Below are 27,505 nucleotides of genomic sequence, written 5' to 3' on the forward strand. Positions count from 1 at the left end.
TTAATTCACTTAACAAGGGTATGTAAATAAAAATTAAAAGCAACAAACAGTAACAAGTGTTTTCTGTTTATTATTTGTATGCAAGCATTGTATTAAAAGCTGTTCCAAAACAGGGAAGAATCAAATCCAATCAAAATGTAGTTATTTATCATCTGGCCGGCCAAATATGTGAAATATAATTCGCGAATATAATTAGACGTATTTTGCAGAAAGTTACTGAGCGTCATCTTACAGCAATTGCACAACAACACAATAATTATTATAATAAACATTTTTGCATCGGTAAAATTAGTTTATTCACTATTTTCAGAGAATTTCCTTCAATGCCTTTTTTTTATTAATTCAACCAAAAACTATACACTAATAATTGCATCAAGAAAATATTTAAGAAATTGTATTTATAGTAATATAATATGTAAGGTTTCATCTTTAGCAGTTTAAAAAGATTTTTTTACAAAACAAAATAAGCATAAATTAGCTTTGTTGGTTTTAATGTAAACACACTATGAAAGCAGAAACCTAGTTCTAAAATCTTCAATCGCATCTTCTTTCTCTGGTTTCTCAGAAGAAGCAATGTTTGTTGGAAGATCTGGTCTGTCTACATAACGTTGACCTAGAACTATAGCGCTATCTTCACGTCGGTCACACACCATTTCCATCAGTCTCTTTCTAAATTCGAAGGTTTTGTCTACATAAATTTTCTTCAATACCCACTGCTTCTTGCGTTTGGGAAATGCCAGTCCAAATCGAAGAGTGCCTGTTAGGAAATGCACATAATTATTCCTCATTGTAAATATGTCTTTATAGATTACTAATCAACAAATTAAAGAAGCTTTTATAAAACTACTTACCTTCCTCAGTAGTTGCTTGCTGTCTACCAACATTCTCATTGTGGTCCATAATTGCCAATTGATGACGGGCTCTCATGCCTTCATAGCTGAAGTGTTCCCTCTTTGGACAATATTTTAACAACATCCCATGAAAAACCTCTAGCGATCCTGTAAGAAGGTTAAGCATTAATTTTATTATAAAAATTGTTATATTATAGTGTTTATTATTGTATGTTAAAGAATGTAGTATAGCAGGGCTTCTTTTGCCTTTAATTTATTCGAATGATCCCAGAGCAAAAATAGTACATTTCATATATCTTTTTACATACATACCTGTGTGTTTAAAAAGTGCCATCTTGTGCATATCTTTTAGTAATTTAGTGTTCATAACAACACCCCGAAGTGCATCATGAGCATCGCTACCTGGTGTCAGCCATTCAATTTCATGCATGTCCTCCAATAGTGGGTCGTGACTGCACTTGTGGAATTTATCTGCACTAGCCCATTCATGGAGGTTGCAGACGTGCTGTAGTAAAGAAAGCCACTTGTCCTTAAGGTCCTAAAAGTGAAATATAGTATAAACTATTAAATGAAAACTATTAACATAAATGAATGTTAACATAATAATCAATAAGAATGTACAACACATACTGTACTTCAATACAGTATACACAAACAAATCGTGATAAAAAAACAGCTTTAATATAACTTACAGCATAATCGCCATTGCAGGAAGCACAGCACCACCACAGATGATTTTTTATGGACGGTATCCAAAATCTAAGGTCTTCGCAACCTTTCTTCTTCGATTTTTCTCTAAGCTTCTTGGTGACGCTTTTAACAACATGAAAAATGTCAAACTCATGTTTTAATTCGGGGTAGTTCTTATTCATGTCACTTGCAATTTGGACATGTCTATCTGTAGTCACTCCCACGACATTTACATCTTCCTCTAGAAGGTAGTCAATTGCCCTTGTGAAACCGACTCGCTCCATATTTGTTGAAGCTTGGCCTGGCGCTTCCGATACTTGGACAAGCTCAAAATGAATAATGAGCTCACTATTCTCCTCCATCAGAGAATATCCCAAATACTTAGCACTATGGCCAGGCGTGTCACTGCGCCCATCCCCACCAACGAAAATATCTTGGTAGCGAAATGCATCTATCCATATACCATGGTTTTCATTGTACAGATCATTTATTACAGGGAAAAGGTAAGACCTCTGAATATTGTAAAAATGTTTTTCTGAAAGCATGTGTAGTTTCATAGTGGTTGCAATGTCAAACATTTTTTGGTATGTGCCACCTGAAAACAAAATCGATGCCGCTAACTCAAGGTTTCCCTTTGCCATGTTTCGCACAAGTGGTTGTGATTTCCACCTTCCTCTGTGATTGTTGTGGCATGTCCATTCAAATACAATCATTGTTCCCCGGTACAGTTTATGTATTTCTAATAGACTACCACACTCTTGGCATGTATTAAAAAGATGGTCCAATGACGACTCATAGACGAGGAAGACTCCATCACTCTTCTTTCTTTCAGCCGTATTAGTTTCAGAGTCACTATCAGAGCTGCTCGGTGAATATGAGCTATCAGAATCAACATCTGAAAAAGGCATGTTAGATAGAAAAAAATTATTTGATATTTTCAAGTACAAAAACCTCATCTTTTTTTTTAAAAACCATTCAAATCTTAGCTTTCTTGGTCATAAACAAATAAATGTATTGTAAATGTGCCCATAGTTTTGAGTTGCAGAACAAATAGTAAACATAAAAAGAATAAATAGTACCTTCATCACTGTCATTATCAGAATTATCTACTTCTGAATCTTCTTCTTCTGGAACTTGTGGTATGTTTTGTGGGATGCTGGCTGTACTTGAGGCCGATGGACATTTGCGAGTTTTGGCTACAGACTTGGGCTTTTTTTTAAACAGCTTCACATAACTATGATCATGCTGGATCTTTAGTGGATCTGCGAAAGTGTCTGTCTGGAATGTACAATTGTAATATTTTGATAAAAAATAGCATTTATATGTAACAATCATTGCATTCCATTATTTATTAAGAGCCTTATTTGTATACACTTACTTGTGTTGATGAGTTGACCTTAGTTACTTGTCCACATTTACACCCTTCCGAAAACAAAATCTCTGGCTGAATTACTTCTACCGAATCTCTTGGTATTGATGTTTCATCTAATTCCACTTGGCCCATATCCAAAACTTTCTGAAAATGAATGCATAAGTTAACCATAATCTGCATGTTAGACTTGATGAAGACATGAACAAAATACTCGATGTTACAAAAGCCAAGTGTAGCACCTGATGATCCAAGAGTAATTTTTATCACCTTAACTCAACTTCATTCATGAAACAGTAAAATGTTGAAATTTATTTTATATCTACATATTTTCATTTCGTTTTGTGGGAAGATGTTATTTTTTAACATAACTAATTAACACCACTAGGCCTAGCTTTAAAATTAAGGGCAATCAACTCAGAATACACAAGCCGTCTAGGCCTACTCCTACTACGGCAGTGCTGGCTAAAGCAGCTAGCCGCCTAGTTTAGTTAGAGGAGAAGAAAGAGAAGGGCCTCTCGCCTATCTATAGGCCTAACTAGAGCCTGTTTATAGTTTAATAAATACACAGTATTTTAATTATAATTATCAACAGAGCCGCGCATTATTATTTATATTTTGCTGTAGATTTTCGTAGCTTACCTTTTTAGGCCATCGCTTTTGTTCCATCAATTTTTGACGATCTTGTCTTCTTTTCGATGCTTCGCTGGCAGGTTTGATATGAGCAAGCTGTGTTGGTACAGCGTCCGGCTTTAATCGCCTTGTTGGTTTTCGACCGAGTGACACTTTCACAGAATTGTCTTCAAACATATCTTTCTCAAAATGTTCACTACACACTCGAGAATGTACATTTACATGAGGATTCTCTAACTTCAAAGATGCCACCCACTTACGAAGTAAATCTTTATTGTGCAAAGGCAATCGATGAAAGCTGACGTTAACTTTGTTGGTAGATTTCCTGTCTTTCCTACTTGATGCATTACTGCAACCGAAAGCCATACAAAATACCATAATTTTTGCTGGACGTACACGGTTACTACCGTTTAAATTAATAAATAAAAAATCAGCATACACTATAAAACGCAAAACTTTGAAGAAACGGGAAAAAAGCGAGAAATTACGGTGAAAATTAGCTGGACAAATACAGTCAACTGACACTACAGTGATATTCGCACGTGTACAAAGTATACGAAGATCCCGGATGAAGGGACTTCCGCCCCACCACCGATCGTAGCTTCCTGGTTTTTTTCCAAGATGGCGGAGCACCATTACCGTGGAACAAAAATAACTAAAAAATCGGATTTTTGCTATTGGTTTCAACTTTTTAATTTATCCTTTGTTTATTTTTATATACATTTTACTATATACACTAGTTTAAAAGAAATAATACTGGATTCCTTTAAACGATATATTCAATCCTAATATGGATTGTGGCAAATTGATTAAGAACATCCTTGGTTTAAAAAAATGAACGATGCATTTGCAAAGGTTGTTGATCTAGTAAACGTGTTGATTCTTATAGCAATGCATTTAGCCAAAATCTATTTTTTATATTATTAGTATTATTTTAGATAGCATTTTCAAATGATTAATTCCAAATTATTATCACGTATATATATATTCATATATTTGGCTATAGATGTTCAATTTAAATAAGGCACTCAGTTTTTAAAAAGAAAATTTATTCCCGGGAGAGAGACACTGTTCATTTAGGAGGAGTATTTTTTTTTATCGAGTTTAATCATTATAGAACTTAGTCAAATTGATCTATATATTATTTTCACTATGATGTTTCTCAATATATTTTACTTGCAAAGATCAAAAGACAATAAATGACATAGGCTTATAACTGTTTATAGGACATTAACTTTCTGTTTATCTGAAAACGCAAATATAATATGTTTCAAGAAAAATTTATTTTATTCAATGTTCCAGAAGTATAAAATGGTGATGATGTTGCTTAATTGGAAATATTTGGATTGTGAGGTAATAATTATACATCTGAATTACGTACCAAAGAAATAGAAAGGGCTTGGCCATCCTGCGTATTCTACAAGTACGCCCGCTAACGGCATACCAACGACTGCCCCAGCGTAAGATCCTGTAATAAAACAAAAATCACAATTAATTATTAATTTTTTTTAATTCATCAGAATACTGCAGTGTGTTGTCTAATTTATAGCGTGTTTTAATAGATAATTTATTAAAAGCCGATGTTTAATATAAGGAACATTGATCTGAATACCAAACCGGTAATTGTTTAAATTCCAAAAATGCCCTTACGTAAATTTATATATAGATAAAATCGTATTAAAAAACACAATCACGTAAACACAAAATACAAATTGAAGTTTGAGTCAGTTGCAGTGCAGTTGCAGTGCAGTTGCAGTGCAGTTGCAGTGCAGTTGCAGTGCAGTTGCAGTGCAGTTGCAGTGCAGTTGCAGTGCAGTTGCAGTGCAGTTGCAGTGCAGTTGCAGTGCAGTTGCAGTGCAGTTGCAGTGCAGTTGCAGTGCAGTTGCAGTGCAGTTGCAGTGCAGTTGCAGTGCAGTTGCAGTGCAGTTGCAGTGCAGTTGCAGTGCAGTTGCAGTGCAGTTGCAGTGCAGTTGCAGTGCAGTTGCAGTGCAGTTGCAGTGCAGTTGCAGTGCAGTTGCAGTGCAGTTGCAGTGCAGTTGCAGTGCAGTTGCAGTGCAGTTGCAGTGCAGTTGCAGTGCAGTTGCAGTGCAGTTGCAGTGCAGTTGCAGTGCAGTTGCAGTGCAGTTGCAGTGCAGTTGCAGCTCGGCGTCATGTGCAGTGCTGTGGGTCCACTGAAGTACATAATAAAAAGTCTCAATTTGAATCGGTCAGGAGAACCCTTTTAGTAAAAGGGATTTCGAGAATTAATATACTGTTAATATATACGATATCTGAAAGGAAATGACTAAAAGAAATATGATTTAAAAAAAACCTTAAAAATCTTAAAGGAAATTTTCTCAGAAGAAAATATTTCTTATTGTCTAAAATAAAACACAAACAATACGTCGTGTAATAACTGAATTTGTAACTCTGATCCGTCTCGAATCAGTCAGTGAAATAATGCGTTTTTCCCGCTGCTGCTCTAGCCCGCTACGTCACACGAGATGACTCATTCATTAGATGAAATCAAGCAGCAGTATAGTACTACACTTTGACATTTTTGTTAAAATGGAAACTCGACTATAATTTATAGGTACCACCTGTTGAATCCAAAAAACGGCTGGGAAAAGAGTCTAATGACAAATCCCAAAGCATTTCTGGTATTTATGAGTCCCATGATATTACTATAATTCACTGTCAGATAATCATTGAATTATTATCAAAACAGTCCATTGAAGTTTTTGTTTGTAATAGGATACTTGAAGTATCTAGGCTTGATGAAGTGACCCCGAGACTTGACCTTAGCAATAACAATAAGCAAGCAGCGTTTTTTGTAAGAAATATTCTTGTTAATAATAAGTTTTTTACGAATTCTTAAACTTCCGGAACTTGTTTACAGAAAAAAAAAAACAGCCAACGACCTATCAGAGCCATTTTTTGCATTGCAATATTACATAAAATAACTATATACAATAGTACCGTGAAATTACATTACAGTTACTTATGTTAAATTCCGGCATTGATAGGCCTAACTAAATCGTGATTTTAAATGAAAGTGATTTATCGTTTTAGATTACACGTTTCTATTTCTCACCTGATTTGTACATTACACATTTTTATCGTCGGCGTTCTTTACATGCCTGTGGCTTGAATGAATTCTTTAATTTCACGATTGTAATGGTATTTTTTTGTGAATGTCAATGTATTCAATATAAATTGTTTTCCGTATTCCTTAACTATGCATAAATATTTTTATATAATAATTGAGGTTTTATGTATACGAAGTTGTATCAAGTTGTACAACTGAATTACTACATAGATACCCATTGGAACTGCCGGCTTTTATTTGATATTGATAATACAGGCATTCTGTTCACTTTAGCCTGAAAGCTCTGCTAATATATTCTGACTGTTTTACTTGATCGTCTTGATTTTGTATCTCCATTGAGATCCAGCCACTGATACCCACAGCATTGTCATTTTTTCAGTAATTTGCCTTTGGATTTATATATCTTCAATTTAATACAATTTTTTATTTCTATGCATCAACAATTTACAAGTCAAGTATGTATACGTACTTTTAAATTGGCGCGCATGTTCAGTGATGTAGTGCTAAATTATAGAAATTCCAATAGTTTCTCTCTTGAAAGAGAAGTTATACTTCAAAATTGATTAAATCAAAGTATTGAGTATTTCGAATTATTTATCTCAAACTGTTAATGAGTTTATCAATTCGATTACTCGTTTATATTTGTTATTTTATTTAGTTAGTAATTTTGATATTAGGATTCCTTGTCATCGTCTTAGAAGAAACCCCACTTCTCATCTTTTAGCAGAGTAAATTCCTGTCTGAAATTGTTTCATTAGTAGAATAAATAAAATGCATTATTTTGCTTTAAGGACATTTGAGTAACTTTAGCAATACTTTTCGTATGTTTCGTAACATTATTAGTAGTTTAGAGCAATTGCTATGTATTATGTGTCATTGTTCGTCTGCGTTCCCTCCTGTAGTGAACTTTGAATTTACGGTTGATTGAGAAAAGAAACACACACCAATCGCATTTTGCACGGCTGGCGATTCAAATACTTCACCCTTTTCTAAATCATCGCCAGTCGCAACGCACACTTATGCTCATGTTCCTAAAGTTTAATTCTTATTTCCAACTAGTTCTTCTCCTTGTTATGAAGTATCTACCAATCGAAAACTACGATAATCGTAGTATGATAAATCGAATAGAGCAGAGTGACATATTCCTCACACTCACCTTGCAATCGTTAATGGAACACATTCAATATTGATTACAAATAACATTTTTTAAACATCCTACGATATATAAAAAATACATAGCAATAAAGTTTATGAAATAGTTCTTATAAATATCTAATGACAAATAGAGTAAGCATTCAATTGAACATTTCACGAGACATTTTTATATGGAATTCATATGAAATATTGACATCTTTCTTAAACGGAATAACTTCTTAAATATCACATAATGTTTCATGATTGATATTGAAGTAATGCAATATACACTGGCCGTTTACTTTATCGTTTTAATTTAGCATTTTGCTTATTTTATCTATTTATTATCTCCACTGATATCCAGTCACTTATACCCACAGTATATTGTCATTTTTTCGGTAATTTGTTTTTTTATTTAGTATAATGTCAAAAATGGTATTGCGAATGTTGATTCTACATCTTTATGAAGGGTTTCAAGGCTACGATAAGTGTTGCTACTTCAAAGTAACTGGTTTTATTTTTTAGTAGGGAGAGATAATTGAAAAGTTAATGAGGAGCTCAAATCCAACACCTACAGATCTCTCTAGACAACTGAGCTAATAGCTCGGTTTAGTTACGTTCCCAAATCAACTACTACAGTACCAATATAACTATTAATTAAAATATAACATCAAGAAAACAGTAGTCTAGTCTCAAACTAAGTTCGTTTTAGAACACTTGTGACACAGTAGTTCTGGAATGAGACTTGAATAAATTAGCCTGACTATATCAATATTATTAAACCTATATCCTAAAGTTATTTGAACTTATTAAACAGAAAGTTTGAGCTTTTGACTGGAAATTAACAGTTGTTACCGTTCGGTATGTATCATAAGTATAGTGAATTAGTTTGAATGCATTCCTTTTGTATTTTCTGACACTACCGTACATTATTTGATTTAGCTAATTGAAAGTTTTATAATATATCCAACGTTATTATTAAAATAATTAGTATTATAGGATTCGGTTAAAAGCACGTCTCCGCATAAATGGCATTAAAAACTCTATAATTAGGTGTGTTATGCTAAAAAATCCATTTGTGTTTTGGGCTAATGTGACACAATACATTATATACTGCCTTGTGTCTGCCGCCGACAGATGTGATCGCGAAAATTGAATCGTATATTTGAATTTAAAGATCGGGAGTTACGGCTTACTAAATTGTCGAATAATTTGTCAAGCTGATTCATCATTATAATCACTATCTTTAACCCTTATCTTTATGAATTTATTAGCATGGATATTTAACAAGACCAATGAATTTGTGAGTTAAAAATCCAAGTTAAAAAGCACTGTTTTGTCGAGTATCATTAAAAGTGTAGTTGGTTTATAAATAAGGAGAAAACTGATTTCGTACTTCTGAAACTTCTACGGTATCTAGTCTTGATACACGTAACTGTATGATAGGAATACCATCATTATGTTAACATTTAATTAGCGTTGTCTTAAAAGCAATTCTTATGATATAACTGCGAGAAGATACAATCATTAAATTAAAACCTCACAGTGAAAAAGACATGATGATATGAATACATTTTGTTATGCTCCCTGGCCGTGAATATTGTTCTTTATTAAAAAAGTAATAAAAACATTTATTGCAGTGTATTGATTTATTTTCAGTCTTGATGTATAATGTGCATTTGTTAAATACGATATATTTGGGGTCAAAAACATATAAAATGTATAGGTGTGACAGCACTTGACTGACTAACTTAATCGGTTAAAGTTTTTTTTACAAACATATATGAGATCATATTCAAACTAATGACCGAAATTTTATTATGACGTTTAATTTATACGGAACTATAATATTGTTTTTATATTTGTCCGGGTCAAAGTGACATTTATATTCTTTGTATTTCAGTTTAAATTATGTAATTTCAATGAAATAAACTACTTTTTTTTAGTCTGGTATGTTTGTTGGAGTTATTAGATATAGGCCTATAGTATAACAGAAAACATTACGTACCTGCAAATGCAATTGTTGCGAGCATACTCCTCTCAAGCGGCGGTGCCCATTTACTCCACATACCATGAATTGATGGATATTCTACGCCCTGGCAATAAAAACAAAAACAAATTGTAGTCATACTGCTTATTTTTTACTTATTACTTACATTTTACTTAACTTTCCCAGGTATTTTGATGGATACTGTTCATTGTTTACAGTTAACACTCCTGTTTTTCTAGAACACAACAAAATAATAGATATATTAACAAGAGGAGGAGGTTTGATGACCATAATTGACGCAATTTGGTCACACATATGTCATTTCGAGTCTGCAGTCTGAATATAGGGCGATTGGTTTACATTTTAAAATAGTTGGCGATGGTTATTTTAGCTAGACCAATAAATTATAGATAATTAGGCCTACTGAGGTTAATTTGTGTTCACTGTACTGATATTTTAGTGTATGTGTATTGTGTTATTTTGCACTGCATGCATTCAAATAGAGACGAGCTGATTGGATAAGAGTTTTCTGTTTTTCAACTCTATTCAGAGTGATGAATAATTAAAAAGCAAAAAATAATATTTAAATGTTTAAATATTTATGAAAGATTACTTGCAACCTGTGTGCATGTGACGACACTTCCTTATAAAGATATGCTTCAGAATTAGTTATACCTACAAAAAATGTATAATGCAGGGTATTTTTATTGATACACTGGATATTCAAGAAGGTTGTAATTATTTCATTGATCTGAAGATGTATATCGGCGCTAATAAATCGACCAAGACATCTTTAATAATATTATTATTGGCAAAAAGTAAATGTAAATATTTATAAATATAGTATATAGAGGCGACCGAATGCGTGATCTATGACAATAAAGTGCATTATTATTAGGCCCGGTGCCTACATAATGTATAGGAGTATGAAAGAAAGCAATATCAGTCATAATAATATAACTCAGTGCAGAGGGCGCCAATAGAGGTATCTGTGATATTCCGCTTCGCTAGTGGTAAAATAGCGACAATCATCAATATATCTAATTGCCGGTTTAATTTGAACTTTTGAAATATGATTCTAAAACAAACCACCGTGAGGGGCGAACCAGGTTTTTAACAAATAATTAATGTTTATGAGTGCGATGGTACAAATAATTCCATGAAATGAAATTAGTTGTGCCTACAGACACATTTAATTTACTTTAAATGTAATGGGAATGTTAAATGCTTAAGTTGTACCTTTTGCAAAAGCCTCTGGGCCTAGCACTATGGACCGCGTATTTCCTTGTGTAAATTCTTTTCTCCATAGAAGTGGCTAATAACTATAAATACTATAAGAACAATCAAGTTGGTCGTATTTTAGCTTTCTACGTCCGCTAAAGTTTTACTTAAAGCTTTTGCAAAGGTCTCTAGCCTATGGACCGCATATTTGATTTGTCTCTTTGTGTTACGAGCCTGCATCAGCATGTAATTTAGCAATTTCATCGTAATTCAACAGAGCAAAATTGCAACCTTGGCAATTAGGAAGTCTAGCTAAAAAACAGCCCAAAAAGTGAAACAAATTGCAAACAGAGATTTTTCTTTTTTAAATGGTCACATGAGGAAGAGATCAGAATCTGAGCATCACAACTCTGTCCCTCATCTTGATAATATGCAAATTAGAGTGAAATTACATGGTTACCATATCTAAAAACCACTAGTCAGAGAGAGTTGATTTTTTTTTCAGCACGTATTCATTCATTTGCTATATTTCGGATTGTACATCCATATACAAACATACAAAATGAAAGGAAAACATTTCAAGCAGGAAATTAACATCTTACACAAAAACGACCTAAAATATAATTTTAAACCAACGCTAATGTATATATTTATATTTCCTCAAATGAAATATTTTACGAAAAAATGACTGGAAGTATGACATTGGGGCAAAATATATACATTAGTGTTGGTGCAAGTAATATTTTAGGCTGTTTTTGTGGTAGATGCTATTGTTAATTTACTGGTTGAAAAAATGTTGTAATTCTTAATAAGTCTGTGTAAAAACAACTCTCATTAGATTTTTTGTGTTGTTAAGACAGAGGTGTGATGCTAACATTTTGATCTCATAATATGCGACCTTAAATTTGTTTCACTCAAAATGCTAGATTGCTATAGCCTAACCGTAGATCGCTATTGTTCTGATCTTGTTTTAGAGGGGATATCGCGTCGTGTTGAGTCGGTGCTATAGATTTCACGCAGATTTTTTATACTATAGGCCTAGAAGAATTCTTTTTTGTACAACAAAATTATTGAAAACAAATTAGTATCACACAATCGTTTAATAATATCGTCTATTGAACGCCAAATGACCTACAATCGTCCAATCAAATAACAGGAATATATTTAGGTGTTTTATAAGGTAAAAAGTGGAGAACTCCAAGCGCTACCCCTGAATCCGCCCTTTAAAACTGGAACGAAACATTATGGCTTAAATGAGTTTTAAAGATTCTTTATTTGTTATTATATAACTTCATAAATATCATATAAATTATCATACTAATTTATGATGCAAATCTGCAAGCATTATTTATTATTTATTACGTGGATCACGTGATTGTAACACTTGGTTAGTATATGTCAACAAACACGAACGAAATGACGCGTGGTTAACATCCCTATACCGATTGCATTCATCAAACACTATATTTGCATTTATGAAATGATGAATCATAACGCAATGCTTTCCATCAGCGTATCACGTGACATGAATAGAGCTGTAATGGAAAAGGATTTTAAATAGATCACTATTAGTAATCCAGATTGTAAAAAGATACAACAACAAATCAAAGCTTTGTTTTGTTATGATCTTCTTTTTGATGAAAGTTTTGATGATAGACAAATGGATCGTCCTTCTATTGCTTGAAACACAATTTCTTCATATTTTATCATTAGTCAAGCTTGATGTAACATGGCTATGTAACCCGTGGTAACATAGCGCGCGCATTCACCGGCTGTCAGATTGGCTACTTAGATTACCTATTTCAAAATTCGATGATGTTAGGCCTACATGCTAAGCAAGTATGGTAATACTTATTCACAATACTTAAAAACGTGATGCAAAGTTAAGATCTTATAAGATATTGACTTTGTTCTTTGAATTTCTTTGAATCCCATTAAAAGAGCAGACAAGCAGACTTGAAGCGATTCACGTTATGTTAATTTCATCTTAAGTTTGCAGGTCTATACATCAGACGAAATATTAAAAAACAAGTTTGGTTAAAGAAGATTGTCAAGAGAAATATTTAATATATATTGTACTTGTCGCAATTAGTAGAATAATATCACCGCATTGATGGTCATAATGTGTAGTTTATTGGTCTTGTTTAAATATGGCTTGCTACTGCAGCCTGCCTGTAATGATCAATTTAACGACACGCTTTATATGTAATCTTGACAATCACGGTAACTATAACCATCAAGATTGCCCCTAGGGGTTATTGTGTCTATTTAATTCACTATGCAAATAGATAATGAAGCTGTTACGAGGCATTTAAAGAATCATTCTTTCAAATCTATCATTCTCTAAGTGACTAAATGTTTTAAGATTAGTGCATGTGCGCCGTCTATTTGCATACCCCAGGTTGTTTTGCAAGTATTAATATCACTGACATTTATGGAATATAAAAGATTATTAATTTAAAATAAATAAATAATATTCCATTAAATTTAAAATTTCTATCATTAGGTTCGTGCAGATTAACAATTATTGGGGTTTTTAAATGCAGCAATTATAATACAGTACTTGCTGATTTATTATAAAAAAATATTATGAAAGTTATAAATTTTAGTATAACATAAATTTAAAAGATAATTGTATGAATCTTTGTTGTATAACACAACAATAAATACATTAATTTCTATCACATTGTAATAATAATTCAAAAGATGAAACATTAATCTTATCAACTGGACTTGTTTGTTGAAATAGTTGATAAGATTTAACTGTTCATTTTATGTTCTACCTGGATGAATGATAACATTCATAACTAATAATTTAAAGGGAACGATTAATTAAGATGAAGTCGGTAAAGGACGACCTGTATCATCCAACAGCTTAACAGTCAAATACTAACGTAACACAAATCGACCAGTAACGCAATCTATTAACCACTAACGTAACACAAATTAACCAGTAACGCAATCTATTAACCACTAACGTAACACAAATCTACCAGTAACGCAATCTATAAACCACTAACGTAACACAAATCAACCAGTAACGCAATCTATTAACCACTAACGTAACACAAATCAACCAGTAACGTAATCTATTAACCACTAACGTAACACAAATTAACCAGTAACGCAATCTATTAACCACTAACGTAACACAAATCAACCAGTAACGCAATCTATTAACCACTAACGTAACATAAATCAACCAGTAACGCAATCTATTAACCACTAACGTAACATAAATCTACCAGTAACGCAATCTATAAACCACTAATGTAACATAAATCAACCAGTAACGCAATCTATTAACCACTAACGTAACACAAATCAACCAGTAACGTAATCTATTAACCACTAACGTAACACAAATCGACCAGTAACGCAATCTATTAACCACTAACGTAACACAAATTAACCAGTAACGCAATCTATTAACCACTAACGTAACACAAATCTACCAGTAACGCAATCTATAAACCACTAACGTAACACAAATCAACCAGTAACGCAATCTATTAACCACTAACGTAACACAAATCAACCAGTAACGTAATCTATTAACCACTAACGTAACACAAATTAACCAGTAACGCAATCTATTAACCACTAACGTAACACAAATCAACCAGTAACGCAATCTATTAACCACTAACGTAACATAAATCAACCAGTAACGCAATCTATTAACCACTAACGTAACATAAATCTACCAGTAACGCAATCTATAAACCACTAATGTAACATAAATCAACCAGTAACGCAATCTATTAACCACTAACGTAACACAAATCAACCAGTAACGTAATCTATTAACCACTAACGTAACACAAATCAACCAGTAACGCAATCTATTAACCACTAACGTAACACAAATCGACCAGTAACGCAATCTATTAACCACTAACGTAACAAAAATCAACCAGTAACGCAATCTTAATAACCACTAACGTAATACAAATCAACCATTAACGCAATCTATTAACCACTAACGTAACACAAATCTACCAGTAACGCAATCTATTAACCACTAACGTAAATCAATCAGTAACGCTATCTATTAACCACTAACGTAACACAAATCAACCAGTAACGTAATCTATTAACCACTAAAGCTTGGTTCCCACTAGAACGTAACGCAAGGACGTAAACGCAACGCAAGCGTTTTAACCAATGACAAGCGAAGTTATAGACAGTTAGCAATCACAAGCGAATAAGCCATCGCTTGTGATTGGTCAATTCACTTGCGTTGCGTTACGTCCTTGCGTTGCGTCGCTAGTGGGAACCACGCTTAACGTAACACAAATCAACCAGTAAAGCAATCTATTAACCACTAACGTAAATCAACCAGTAACGCAATATATTGACCACTAACGTAAATCAACCAGTAACGCAATCTATTAACCAGTAACGTAACACAAATCAACCAATAACGCAATCTATTAACCACTAACGTAACATAAATCAACCAGTAACGCAATCTATTGACCACTAACGTAAATCAACCAGTAACGTAATCTATTAACCACTACCGTAAGACAAATCAACCAGTAACGCAATATATTAACCACTAACATAACACAAATCGTGTTACGTCCTTGTGTTGCGTCGCTAGTGGGAACCACGCTTAATGTAACATTAACCACTAACGTAACACAAATCACCCACTAATGTAACATTAACCACTAACGTAACACAAATCACCCACTAATGTAACATTAACCACTAACGTAACACAAATCACCCACTAATGTAACATTAACCACTAACGTAACACAAATCACCCACTAATGTAACATTAACCACTAACGTAACACAAATCACCCACTAATGTAACATTAACCACTAACGTAACACAAACCAACCAGTAACGCAATCTATTTACCACTCAAGCTTGGTTCCCACTAGAATGTAACGCAAGGACGTAGACGCAACGCAAGCGAGTTAAAAATCACACACGGCTGTTCGAATAATCCATCGCTTGAAGCGTGGTTCCCACTAGCGACGCAACACAAGGACGTAACGCAACGCAAGTGAATTGACCAATCACAAGCGATGGCTTATTCGCTTGTGATTGCTATACTGTCTATAACTTCGCTTGTCATTGGTTAAAACGCTTGCATTGCGTTTACGTCCTTGCGTTACGTTCTAGTGGGAACCAAGCTTGAGATTGGTCAGATCACTTTGCGTTGCGTTACGTCCTTGCTTTGCGATCTAGTGGGAACCAAGCTTTACGTAACACAAATCAACCAGTAACGTAATCTATTAACCACTAACGTAACACAAATCAACCAGTAAAGCAATCTATTAACCACTAACGTAACACAAATCAACCAGTAACGCAATCTATTAACCACTAACGTAACAAAAATCATTTTCTATCGCAATCTATTCCCCACTAATGTAACAAAAAATCATCCACTAACGTAGGTCTAATCTATTAAACCCACTAAACGTAACACACTTTATTAAGCGGGGTTCCCACTAGCGACGCAACGCAAGGACGTAACGCAACGCAAGTGAATTGACCAATCACAAGCGATGGCTTATTCGCTTGTGATTGCTAACTGTCTATAACTTCGCTTGTCATTGGTTAAAACGCTTGCGTTGCGTTTACGTCCTTGCGTTACGTTCTAGTGGGAACCAAGCTTTATAACCACTAACGTAACAAAAAAACACACTACTAAAGACATTCTAAACTTCATGTTTATTTTCAGTTTGAAGTTTATGAATTTAAAGCTTTTTTTTTCTATCGGGTTTTGTTTAACAAAAATACATTCTGTGTTATTCTTTCAGTGCAATCATTGGCTCTGGATAAATTCGATGTAATGCAACCATAATCTCTTATGTATGTGTTGGGATATATCAACCACGTACACTTAACAATGCATTGTTGTTTCCTTGGAAATCTCATTCCCAATGTGTGTAGTTTTGAAAATATTTTTGTTGAAATTATTTATTAACATTTATTTATTTTTATCCGCATGAATGTATATTCTTTGGCATGTTAAAATAACTTGTAATAAAATGTGTTATGAACACAATATAAAACTCAATATCTGTCTGTTATAATATCTCCGCATAATGTCTTTGACTATTTTGTATTTCAACATCAACATAACAGGTGTAGTAATAAAGGTGTATGCATGACTTGCTAGTGAACAAGTTCTACTATAGCCCCTTGTATATGCATAATTAGTAATCAATATTTAAATAAACAAAGGTCCTAGTCTAGTTTCTTGTACACATTTTCTCTTTACCTCTTATAGCACATCAATTTTACAAATTAAACAATATTGTTGGGAGCTGTCGTGTATACATTTATTGAGATTGCAATAGAAGTAAGTTTAAATACGCGAAGATTGTCAATATTATCATAAATTTGCTCTATCAATCATGTGTAAAGATTTGAGATCAATTGATATACATATATATATACATTCGTTTAGCAGATATTTTCTAAAATTAATTTTCCGCCATGTTTTGCCGCACCTCCCATGACATTCTATTACAACTGGTACAACAACGTGCAACAACATCCTTCCACGATTCTACCATTATTATATATGTTACTGCAGAGTGCATGTATTTATTTTATATTACTTTAGTTCCTATTATTCTACAAGTTTCTGCCCTATGAATATTCATTTATTCTGTTACTTTCTTATTTGCATTCTTATTTACATATTATTTGCCAAGTGTGCACAGTGTGCTGTTTCTCCTTTGTTTGCCTTGTCCTGATTTTCTTTTGTTCTGCTCAGTTGTTGTTTGCCTGTGCAAGGGTACAGGTCTGTGCAAGTGCATAAGCAGCCATTATTTTTTTTTTACCAGCTCTAGCTCTACAGTTTATTATTTACACTTTATTACTATTGGATATTTCTGGGATTTTACTTTGCAAATGTTGAGATTATTGTGGATGGTGCATATTAAAGGAAGTACTTTAAACATTAATTTTACTCTTTTGATTTCTGTATGTTGTGAGAGCTGCGTACATTAAAACAAGGAATCAACAGCAGCTGACCTAATTGGTAGATCCAATTAAATTATAACTTATATACGAGCAACCACAACATTATCAAGTACTACTCTCCACCTTAAATATACTATAGGCCTATTCCACCACCAGAAAGTACAAAATTATCACTTGTAAGCGCCACCACTACGAACTACCGCGACCTTAATATTAATAATCTCTACAACCATAATTATATAATACTCATAATGGCTACTTTATCATTATAATCACATTAGACGTATTCGTCTGATCACTCGCATCGCAAACACCTCGTAGTTACTCCCAATGATCGCATGAGGAGGCTGATCAGAGCTAGCTCAAAACAGCCCAGCCAAATACCTACCCACTATTGCCAACTGGAAGTTATTCAAGTTATTTAGAACATTTTTAGTTAAACTGGAAACTTTATTTATGAGTAAAAAGTTGTGATTTCGTGTCTTTGTCATCCGCAGTTGATGTTTTGAGAATGTTAAGGCAAAAAACTCACAAGATCATAGCAAGGAACAATGACACGTGACTTACCTCCACCAATCCCTGTAAGATTCGTATGAAAATAACGAGTGAATAGTGGACATTACACGCAAACGGAATACACATATTAAGAATGGATGTACTGAAGATAGCAATGCAAAACACTCTACAAAGAAAAAAAGAACACCATATTGTTAGTGAACCATAACTATTTCAACTGGTCAATTATTCGACAATTTATTTCCATTTGTATCTACTAGCAGTAAGTGTAAGAAAAGTAATAATGGACAATATCCATGGTAACTATATGTCTAAGATGATTATTAGTTAGCATCAGAAAAGCCTCAATACACACAATATTACTTTACCTGTTTGCTGGAAATCTTGCGGCCAGGTAACCACCTGGAATTTGTGTTAATATATAACCTAAGAAGAATGACAGGTGCAGTAGTCCAACAACCTTAGGACCCCAGAAGAATTTTTGATACTGAAAAAAAAAATAACATCGTATATCTTATAGTGAAATATAGTAATAGAATAATCTCAGTATACAAATTAGAAATATAAAATATTTAATATCAAGAGTGAATAATCTATGCATTCATTTACATAAGAATGCATAGATTGACATATTTTAAATATGAAAATTTACAGTATTCTGTTTATATCATAACAGTTTACTATTCGTATACACTATCCAGCCATCTTATTTCTTTCATTTTATTTTTTATTTATTTCCTCAGCCAAGAATTTTAATTTGGTATAGATAGACTATAACTGTGGTATATCAACATATATCATATCACTATCTGGTCACGTAGATGTTTTAATCATTGATGGTTTGTTGAATTATGATTACATTAATTCATATTTCATTTTAGGTTCATTCTTTTATAAATGTGCACTTTAAAACAAAAATAATTATTGGTTATTTATGTTAATTTAGTTCTCTCGTATTTTCTAAATGATGATCAAATCATTTCTTTTAATAAAGATACCTAATAAATGTTAGTCACTAGTGAACGAGTAAAGTATTTGAGCTTCTTAGATTAGAATATATAATCAAATGTTGTTTTGTATTCAAAATTAATATCTGTTTGCAAGAATATATCCATATGTAATTGGCCACAAAACATGTCATTAAACCCGATGATTGAAAGAAATAGCGTAACGAATCCATTTATTAAATCATGAAATGAGTTCAACCATGCTCTAATCAATATCTGATGGATGGACGAGTTCGTCAGTGAATGACACGTTAAAAATAGCACATGTCAGCTCCTCAAGAATAAACGCTAGTTGTTCGTACCGTACTAATTCCTTAAAAATAACCTTTCTGCGCGAACTCTTTACAATTCAATTAAAATAATATTTCTTCATCAAGTTTTTCATCGTAAACTTACCATAAACCATGTGTTCTTCAATGTAAATAATTTACTATTCAAGTCCGTAACTCGGGAATGTTAGTGTGGATGGGATGTGGAAGAAACCCACACTGCTGTTCAAGGTCCAAGGTCTATACCCTACCTTCCTCGAAATAATTATCACTTCTCGCCTTATTTATTTCTTTCTTATTAATTCTTAACAATACATAGACCTATATAGTGTTTAAAAATAAAACGATTTTTTAAACAATTACATCATGGAGCTAAAAAATTAGATTGTTTATCTCCATGATTACATTTGCAGCTGTGCAGTACTGAAATCGGTCTTTGGTCATTACAATTTTAGCAATATGCAAAGTTTATACTTTTCCATAGTTAAAATTAAGAATCATAATTTACTTTCTTGACATTGTATTTATTACCGTACTGACAATAACTCAAGATTATAGATAGAACAAACGGCTCAGAGAGTGGCAGCCAAGAAATGGTAAAAGGGGGATCGGGAGACAAAAGAGAAGATGGAGAGATGAGATCATTAAATACACAAACACGGCAACCTGGACGAGAATGGCATATTACAGAAGAAAATGGAAATTGCTAGAGGAGGGTTTCATCATTACATATTACACCTCGAATTCTGTAGATATTATGTATTTTAAAAATAGGGTCTACTAATACATTCTTCTTATTGTAGATGAATAAGTTATAAACATATAGAATCACGATGACTTAACTCACGTTGTTTTGGTATTTACTAGATAGGTTTTTTTATTGTGTATAGTGATAACAAAATGGGAAATAGTTTTAGTACTCAATTTGTTTTCTGATTTGTATGGACGTAGTTTAACTAGATATGATAGATCATAGTCATTAACTGATGGATTTCAGTTGTTATCAAATTACTATAGTATTTATTATTCAATTCACGTATATAAAACCTGTATACATTATCTGCTTTATGGACGGTCAATCAAAAATGTAATCATAATAGTTTCGATTCTAATTTAACACTTGCATTGTGTGTGAAAAAGGCATTTGAAGAAGCTCTATTAGGAAACATAGTACATAATCTACTTTAAAAAAACCCTATAAATTCAGACATGTAATGTAATACACATCTATTTATTACATGGTCACAAAACAACAATTTCCTTGTTGACACGAAGACAATCTTCCTATCCTCCCTATTTTCTATCGTACTGGTATTAAATACATTACTAGTTGGCTATTTTGATTTAGTATAATTAGTGGATATCGGATACAATGCTTCTGGCCTTCATATACATGTTTATAAAACAATACTCGAAAACAGATAAAAGAGATGTTCATTAAATATCAATTTAGCATTTAATCACAGTTAATACTTTATTACCATGTATGGCCAAAAGCCTTGAAAATCCATGTGAATAATTATGATATTACTTACATGAGTATAATCAGCAAAATTGGAAAACTGATAATTTCAGCTATAAACCTACAGTAGAATACTACTTTAATGGATTTTAAATTTATTTCGAATTCAATATGTAGGCCTAACTTTGTGTTCTTGAATATTCGCATCAATGTAAAGTGACTTAACTATTTGCGTATGATAATGTGTAAAACGTTAGTTAGTTTGTCTACGTCAACTCGCTCATGCGAACATGAAGAGTAAAAGATAGGCTTGAATAACAATTCTTAAATCTTTTGCATATTCAAGGTTTGGCATTCAGACAGGCGATGATAAATCAATGTTGAAGTATAAATTTAATATATTGTAATCCTTAGTTCATAAATAATAATATAAATGATAAAGAAGAATAAAATTGTTTTTTTAATCAATTTCCATAAAAATAACTTTATATATAAAGTATTAAGAATGCCTTATTTTTAAGAATCCAAAATGTTTCAATTATTTCCACAAGCGCAAGCAAAGTTTTGCTTAGTTTAATATGACTTAGTAAGTTATTGGGTCGATTCGTGATACATTAGAGACAAAAGTTATACAGTACTATCAAATCAAATTAAAAATTAACGTTTATTTCTTTTGTCTCAATGATCTTCTTCCCTGTTAAAATTATATGTTTCAGTTGTTCTTCTAAGCAATAACCTATACTTTTGACTTCCTCGTTTTCTTGCCTTAACCCTCTGTCTGTCCTCACCAGCCGAAGAACATGTTCGATAGTTGTGTATATACCATTGTAATATCATCATTCTTCTATAATAAACCATATTTCTGTGGCTTCGATTCTTTTCCATAGATTCGGACTTACTACCGAATATCTCAACTTATTAGGTAAATTTCAGATTAAACAACTAATACTTAATAGTTTTTCATATTATCTTGCTCGTTTTCCAATCAATGTTTTCTTCTGTAAATGTATGTCTTCTTTAAGCCAAGAAAAAGCTTACAATATATTGACAACGAACTTTTTCTTCTCTAACATCTTTACATTTGGAACGTTTTACCTTTTTGTGTCCAATTTAAATTGATTTAAAACTAATAATTTCAAAATAATTTCTTTTTTGTTGTTGACAGAATCAATTTAATCTTAATTTGTTTACTACTTCCTTTATTGGTAATGTTTGAAGTGGCGCGTTAAAAATGTTGCATAATAATAGGCCTCCAACGTCACATTCCTCCTTAACTGTTACTGCTGGGACACGATATATTTAAATGGTCATTCAAAGAATCGATCGGATTCATACTAAATTCATAAAGTTCCTCGGCCCAGCAGCCGGTTCTCTCAACACCAGTAAATTCTTGCCAAGTACTAGACGCACACGAACCGACATGATTTTTCTTTTTAAATGACTAAATTCAAAGTTTGATTGTAAATTTGTCTCTCAATTTCATTTTCGTGTCCCTGTGCGTGAACTTCGTATTAATAATCTTTAAAGGTGCAGTCTTCTCGTGTTAATGTTTGTAGTAAAAACGGTATTTTTATCTGTTTGTTCCTTGTTCTTTTTATGTAAATCATATGTATATTTTATGGCGATCCAGTTTTGGTGTTTTTCTTTACACTGTTGGATCTTGAATAAATTAATTAATTAATTTTTAAAAAAGTAGGAAAAAAAAATCAATTTTCTTACGTGTATTTCTTCTTTTCCTTTTATATGAACTGTGTTGTTATTGGTCATATCAATAATTGCCACTCCCAGATTACATCGAATACCAAAAGTAATCATTAAACCAATGCACGTAAATATTGCAAGAACATAACGTTTTGCAACACAACTACAGCATGCACAGTGATATTTCATTGAAACGTCAGTACTTGTATATGTATCCGATGTGCTATCTGGGTTAGAATTTATCAATGATACTGTATCATCTTTTTTTGACGTTAACCTATAAAGACAAAAATAAAAATAGAGTTTAAATAACAAGTTCTTACAAACTGTTTAATTCACATTCATGGAGGAAGAACAAATGCTGTCCGGTTTCTATATTTCAATTCCGAAAAATTATTTTCGTCACGTGATAAGCCAATCTAAACGCATAATTCATGGATTGGATTCATCGACTGAGAAAGAAAAGACGTTTAGTAATTCTACGAGGTTGACGGATACGAATCTTAGATGGGATGAAAGTATATTCTTTTTAAAGAGGGTGTTCGATTTGTGAGAGAATACGTTTAACCACGGAGAGAACAACTGCATCATATTTATTAAGTATAAGTTAAGTTAAGATATAATACATCAGTTCCAATAATACGCCCTGCACTTTTGGTGATCTTATCCAACATTATCTTGACTTTCGTGAGTAAGCTAGCCTCCAAATAACACGAAAGACACGAAGAAACATAAAATAATAAACATAATATGTGTTCGCTAACATTAAATTTCCTAATCTTTCGTAACATGTACAGACGTTGTTGCCTTTTTTATATAGGCCTAGCGAAGTGTATTACTACTATACACCAGTCCAATCTATCATCTATCAACTTTAATCAGCTCACCACCTAATTTAAAAGGCTCGTAAACTGATAAATTAATTATTTAGTTGACAGGTTTTATTCGAGAAAATTATTTTTATACCAATTTGTAAAATGATTCACTGCAATCAAATAATTTCTAATAGGATGGTCTTCATTTACAAGACTGATAAGAACAGTGTCAGTGTATTATGAAAGAGTGCAGAAAACTTGTTTTTAACTATCATCCGTGCATTGCTGTAGGTGAAATTCTGTTCTTATTAACTTGGGATGCTATGAATAAATATAACTTCAAATGCCAGACACTAATGTGTCAACTGTGCGTTTCTATTTTACCGGAAATGCGTTCGCCTCCATGCCTCTTTGTCGTCTTTTCTCGTACTTTCGCCGAGTACATGTGACGATCAATCAATCAAGTATCCATCTGTGCTGTCAGATATTCATCCTAATCTAGCCATATCACTTTCTAATTTGCTCACCTATCGTGCTATTGATCGATTAGACGACGGTGTGCCTAATTGCGTCACATTCGTGCTTATTTTTGTTGATGCCTACAAAGATTGTCAAATGAATGTAGGCCTAGCCTATGTAACAGAAAATTCAAATAATATTTATTTTAGTGTTAAATATTATTACTAGCTAGGCCTTTATTATTTTTAGTTCTATCGAAAAAAGTCAACAATCACGTGCTTTTAAGTTTTACTGAAGACAGTTAGAGAGGGCGCTAAATTAAAATTATTATTGATTATTTAGCCGAGTCTTAAGGACGATAAAATAGATTTGAATTGATACTTGATTGATTGTCACCGGGAACAAACTGACACTGAGGTTATTATTCTTTGATGCCCTGACACCAAACCCGAGTTCCACTAAGGAAATGGGTGCGTTAAAACTTTTCAACATAATAATGGATTCATTGTTGTTCAATCTTTCAACATTGGTGTATACCAAATGGGTAGTAGTGAAATACCGCCAGGTAGCATTTATGATCTCGCCAATATAATATCTCGGTGCGTTGGGAAGGGAGCACTCGAACTATAGGCTACTATGCGGTTAGAACAAAAGTAGGTACAACAACCAATGGAATTATTTGCGGAAAGATCGTACCTTTTATATTTAGGGAAAAATCATGTACTATACTGCTGTACGATATATGGAATGTTAAAAGAAGGTTCATTAACCAATAAGCTAGATAAACTATAAATACTGACATAAGAAATCCATGTCACAATTTATCACTAGCGTATGTCATGTTATCTAAAATTAATCTACCATATATCTTTGGTTATTAACGTTTGATATTTTTGGATATATAAAATATGAATCGATCGTTGCATTCGACATTCTACACTTATTTGGGTGAAGACGACATCGTTTGTATAAGAAAACTGTCACAACTATTGGTAAAAGGATGTGGATTATGTTCCAATCACCTTCTGATAGACATAATCTTCACATATTCAATGGTTTAACACAGTGGTATCTAAGCTGGAATCCGAAAAGGAAGGGTGACATTCTAAAGCAATTTTCAGATCAAATCATCATCAAATAAGAAAACGAGTCTACCTGACCAGTGAAATCTTCCGTTAAAAAAAAACATTGAATGTCAATAGTTTTATGATTTTTGAATGTCCAAATTTAAACATCCTTTAACCAATTCAAATAGTTCGTAAACATTTCTCATTCATTATAATAGCTTGCAACTATGCGTAACGTGAATTGTTATTCCTTCAATACCCGAAGCGAGGACTATCTTTTAATTTAAATATTTATGATTGAACATTAAATATTCAAAATGGACTATTTATTACGCAATGATTTATGAGTACCTCAATAAACAATGTCAGGAAATATCCAATACAAATAATTTTATATCATAATCAAGAATATAGAAAATTGTATTTTGAAAAATTGCATCAGCGCATGGCAATTGAAATCACCAGAGGGACTTCCATTAACAGATATCGGCCACATCGTTTACATGTTATTCATGTGTTTGATATGAAAACCGTCTACCTTAGTAATTATAGTGGTTTTTTGTCACTTTCAATAGAAAATAATGTAATTGATTTTAGTGTCCAATACTCGAATGGTGAATGTCTTATTAAAATCAGTACTGTATGTGTGTGTTCGTTTACTTTAATCATCAATGCCGCAAGTCACAGAAGTTACCGTTTCACTACTGTATCCGACATTCGTGACTTTTTTTGGAAGATCAAGAATGAAGCTGGCAGTGCCGTTAAAATATTATGTAAAATACGCTGCTAATGCCGTTACGCATAGGCCTAGTTCTTTGGATTTTCTTCATTCATTCAAACGGATATGTTTAATTTCCCTATTGAATAATGTTAATAATATGTTTTAAGAATAAATATACTATATAATAATATAATATTTATAATAACGTACTGCAGCCAAACATGACAAGATACGTACTTTTACATTTCATTTTCTTGGCGTATAAACATTATCATGTCTAATATTATTTCATAACATTAAGATGAATATAGGCTTGATTTGACTAAAATACCGATTCCGTATTTGTCGTATGCCACATTCCTTACGTCGTAGTGATCTATCATTTTGTAAACCACCTTTCTAAGCCAGTTCCCAACAGCTCTATCTAAATTACTACAGATTCTACAATTTTAATTCTTTCATGTGCTATTTTACCAAGAGTGATTAGAATGTAGTGTTCATTCATGACTCATTTTTCTGTCGTCACATAGTGTGCTCTTCAAAAATGCACCCTTGCACACTGTATTTCTCGTCGTCCAATGTAATTGCTGTTAGCCCTAAATACAATTACAACTTTTATAGGCCAACAGTAGGCCTACCGTACATTAATTTCTGCTGACTACAACCTTTCTAATCTAAATTCACCCATGGTCAATGTGTCTTTGTCATTTCAGGCCTTTCTGTGTTTATACCAATACTTAATTCAACAAGTTAATTCTGATTGTTTCGTATCTTTTACAAATCTTATTTTTTTGTCTAGTCTATTGCTAAATTGCTTTCTAAGTCTGATCAATTATTTATAGCACGCCACCTTTTGTACGCTTAGTATGTGGCTCTCGACCATAATTATATTTTAATAAATAAGGTATATCAAACGCACAAACTGCAGCAAAATGCTATACTTTGAATAAGGTAAAACAGATAAGTATACTTGGCCGTCGCTTCTATGTCAATCTTCATTTGTGATGCACGGCTAAGGTTTTACTTTACATATTTTTTTGCAAATTCAAAGTTATTTAAGCAAGTAGACCTACAGTTTACTATCTTTATAAGTTAAAGTTATCATTATCAATAGTTCGGTCAAGCAGTAAAAGAAAAATAAATAAACACAGTCATTGGTATTTCAATACGTGATAAGCTGTATTTCCCGTAGCCTACACGGTTAGGCCCTAATCATAACTAGAAGAAATTATACTTACTTAACATATAGAGAAATGGCTAACTAGACTTCTAAACTGAATTGGGTAACGATCATAACGACCCGTTTGTTTTATGCACTAAACAGTGTTTGCAAAGCTAATGATCTCTGGCACATTTATATATTAAACGTTAAATTAAATAAAAAACTTACTATGGCAAATTAGATTTTGAGAAAAGAAACAACGGAAATTATATATGGCCATGTTGTTTGCGAGATATTAGGGTTTGGTCTAGTCTCACGACACTGAGTGCATACTAGCAAGGATAACTTCACTGTGCACTGTACAGTACAACCCAAAGGTTACACGA

At 32.8% G+C, this 27,505-nt stretch overlaps 2 protein-coding genes across 3 annotated transcripts in view; both read right to left on the reverse strand.

Moving 5' to 3' along the window:
* The window catches only part of LOC140054057 (vesicular glutamate transporter 1-like), a 58,800-nt gene that overhangs the window by 10,974 nt on the left and 20,321 nt on the right, over positions 1-27,505 (reverse strand). Inside the window, exons 2-6 of the mRNA XM_072098880.1 lie at positions 22,914-23,172; positions 18,825-18,943; positions 18,508-18,622; positions 9,774-9,861; positions 4,925-5,011 (exon numbers count right to left, since the gene is read on the reverse strand). Coding sequence (XP_071954981.1) covers positions 4,925-5,011; positions 9,774-9,861; positions 18,508-18,622; positions 18,825-18,943; positions 22,914-23,172 — 668 coding nt within the window. The remainder of the gene's footprint in view (positions 1-4,924; positions 5,012-9,773; positions 9,862-18,507; positions 18,623-18,824; positions 18,944-22,913; positions 23,173-27,505) is intronic.
* LOC140054056 (uncharacterized) lies at positions 8-4,087 on the reverse strand. Of its 2 annotated transcripts, none has more exons than XM_072098878.1 (7): positions 3,553-4,087; positions 2,920-3,057; positions 2,621-2,819; positions 1,544-2,436; positions 1,164-1,389; positions 852-998; positions 8-757 (listed from the first exon to the last, which is right to left on the reverse strand). In XM_072098878.1, exons 1-7 carry the CDS (start codon positions 3,919-3,921, stop codon positions 504-506), a joined length of 2,226 nt encoding a protein of 741 aa, XP_071954979.1. In that variant the 5' UTR covers positions 3,922-4,087; the 3' UTR covers positions 8-503. The 2 variants fall into 2 exon arrangements, with proteins under 2 accessions (XP_071954979.1, XP_071954980.1); XM_072098879.1 differs by having other exon boundaries at positions 2,920-3,053; positions 3,553-3,581.

Source organism: Antedon mediterranea, chromosome 7 (assembly GCF_964355755.1).
Source record: "Antedon mediterranea chromosome 7, ecAntMedi1.1, whole genome shotgun sequence".
Taxonomy (NCBI): Eukaryota; Metazoa; Echinodermata; class Crinoidea; order Comatulida; family Antedonidae; genus Antedon; species Antedon mediterranea.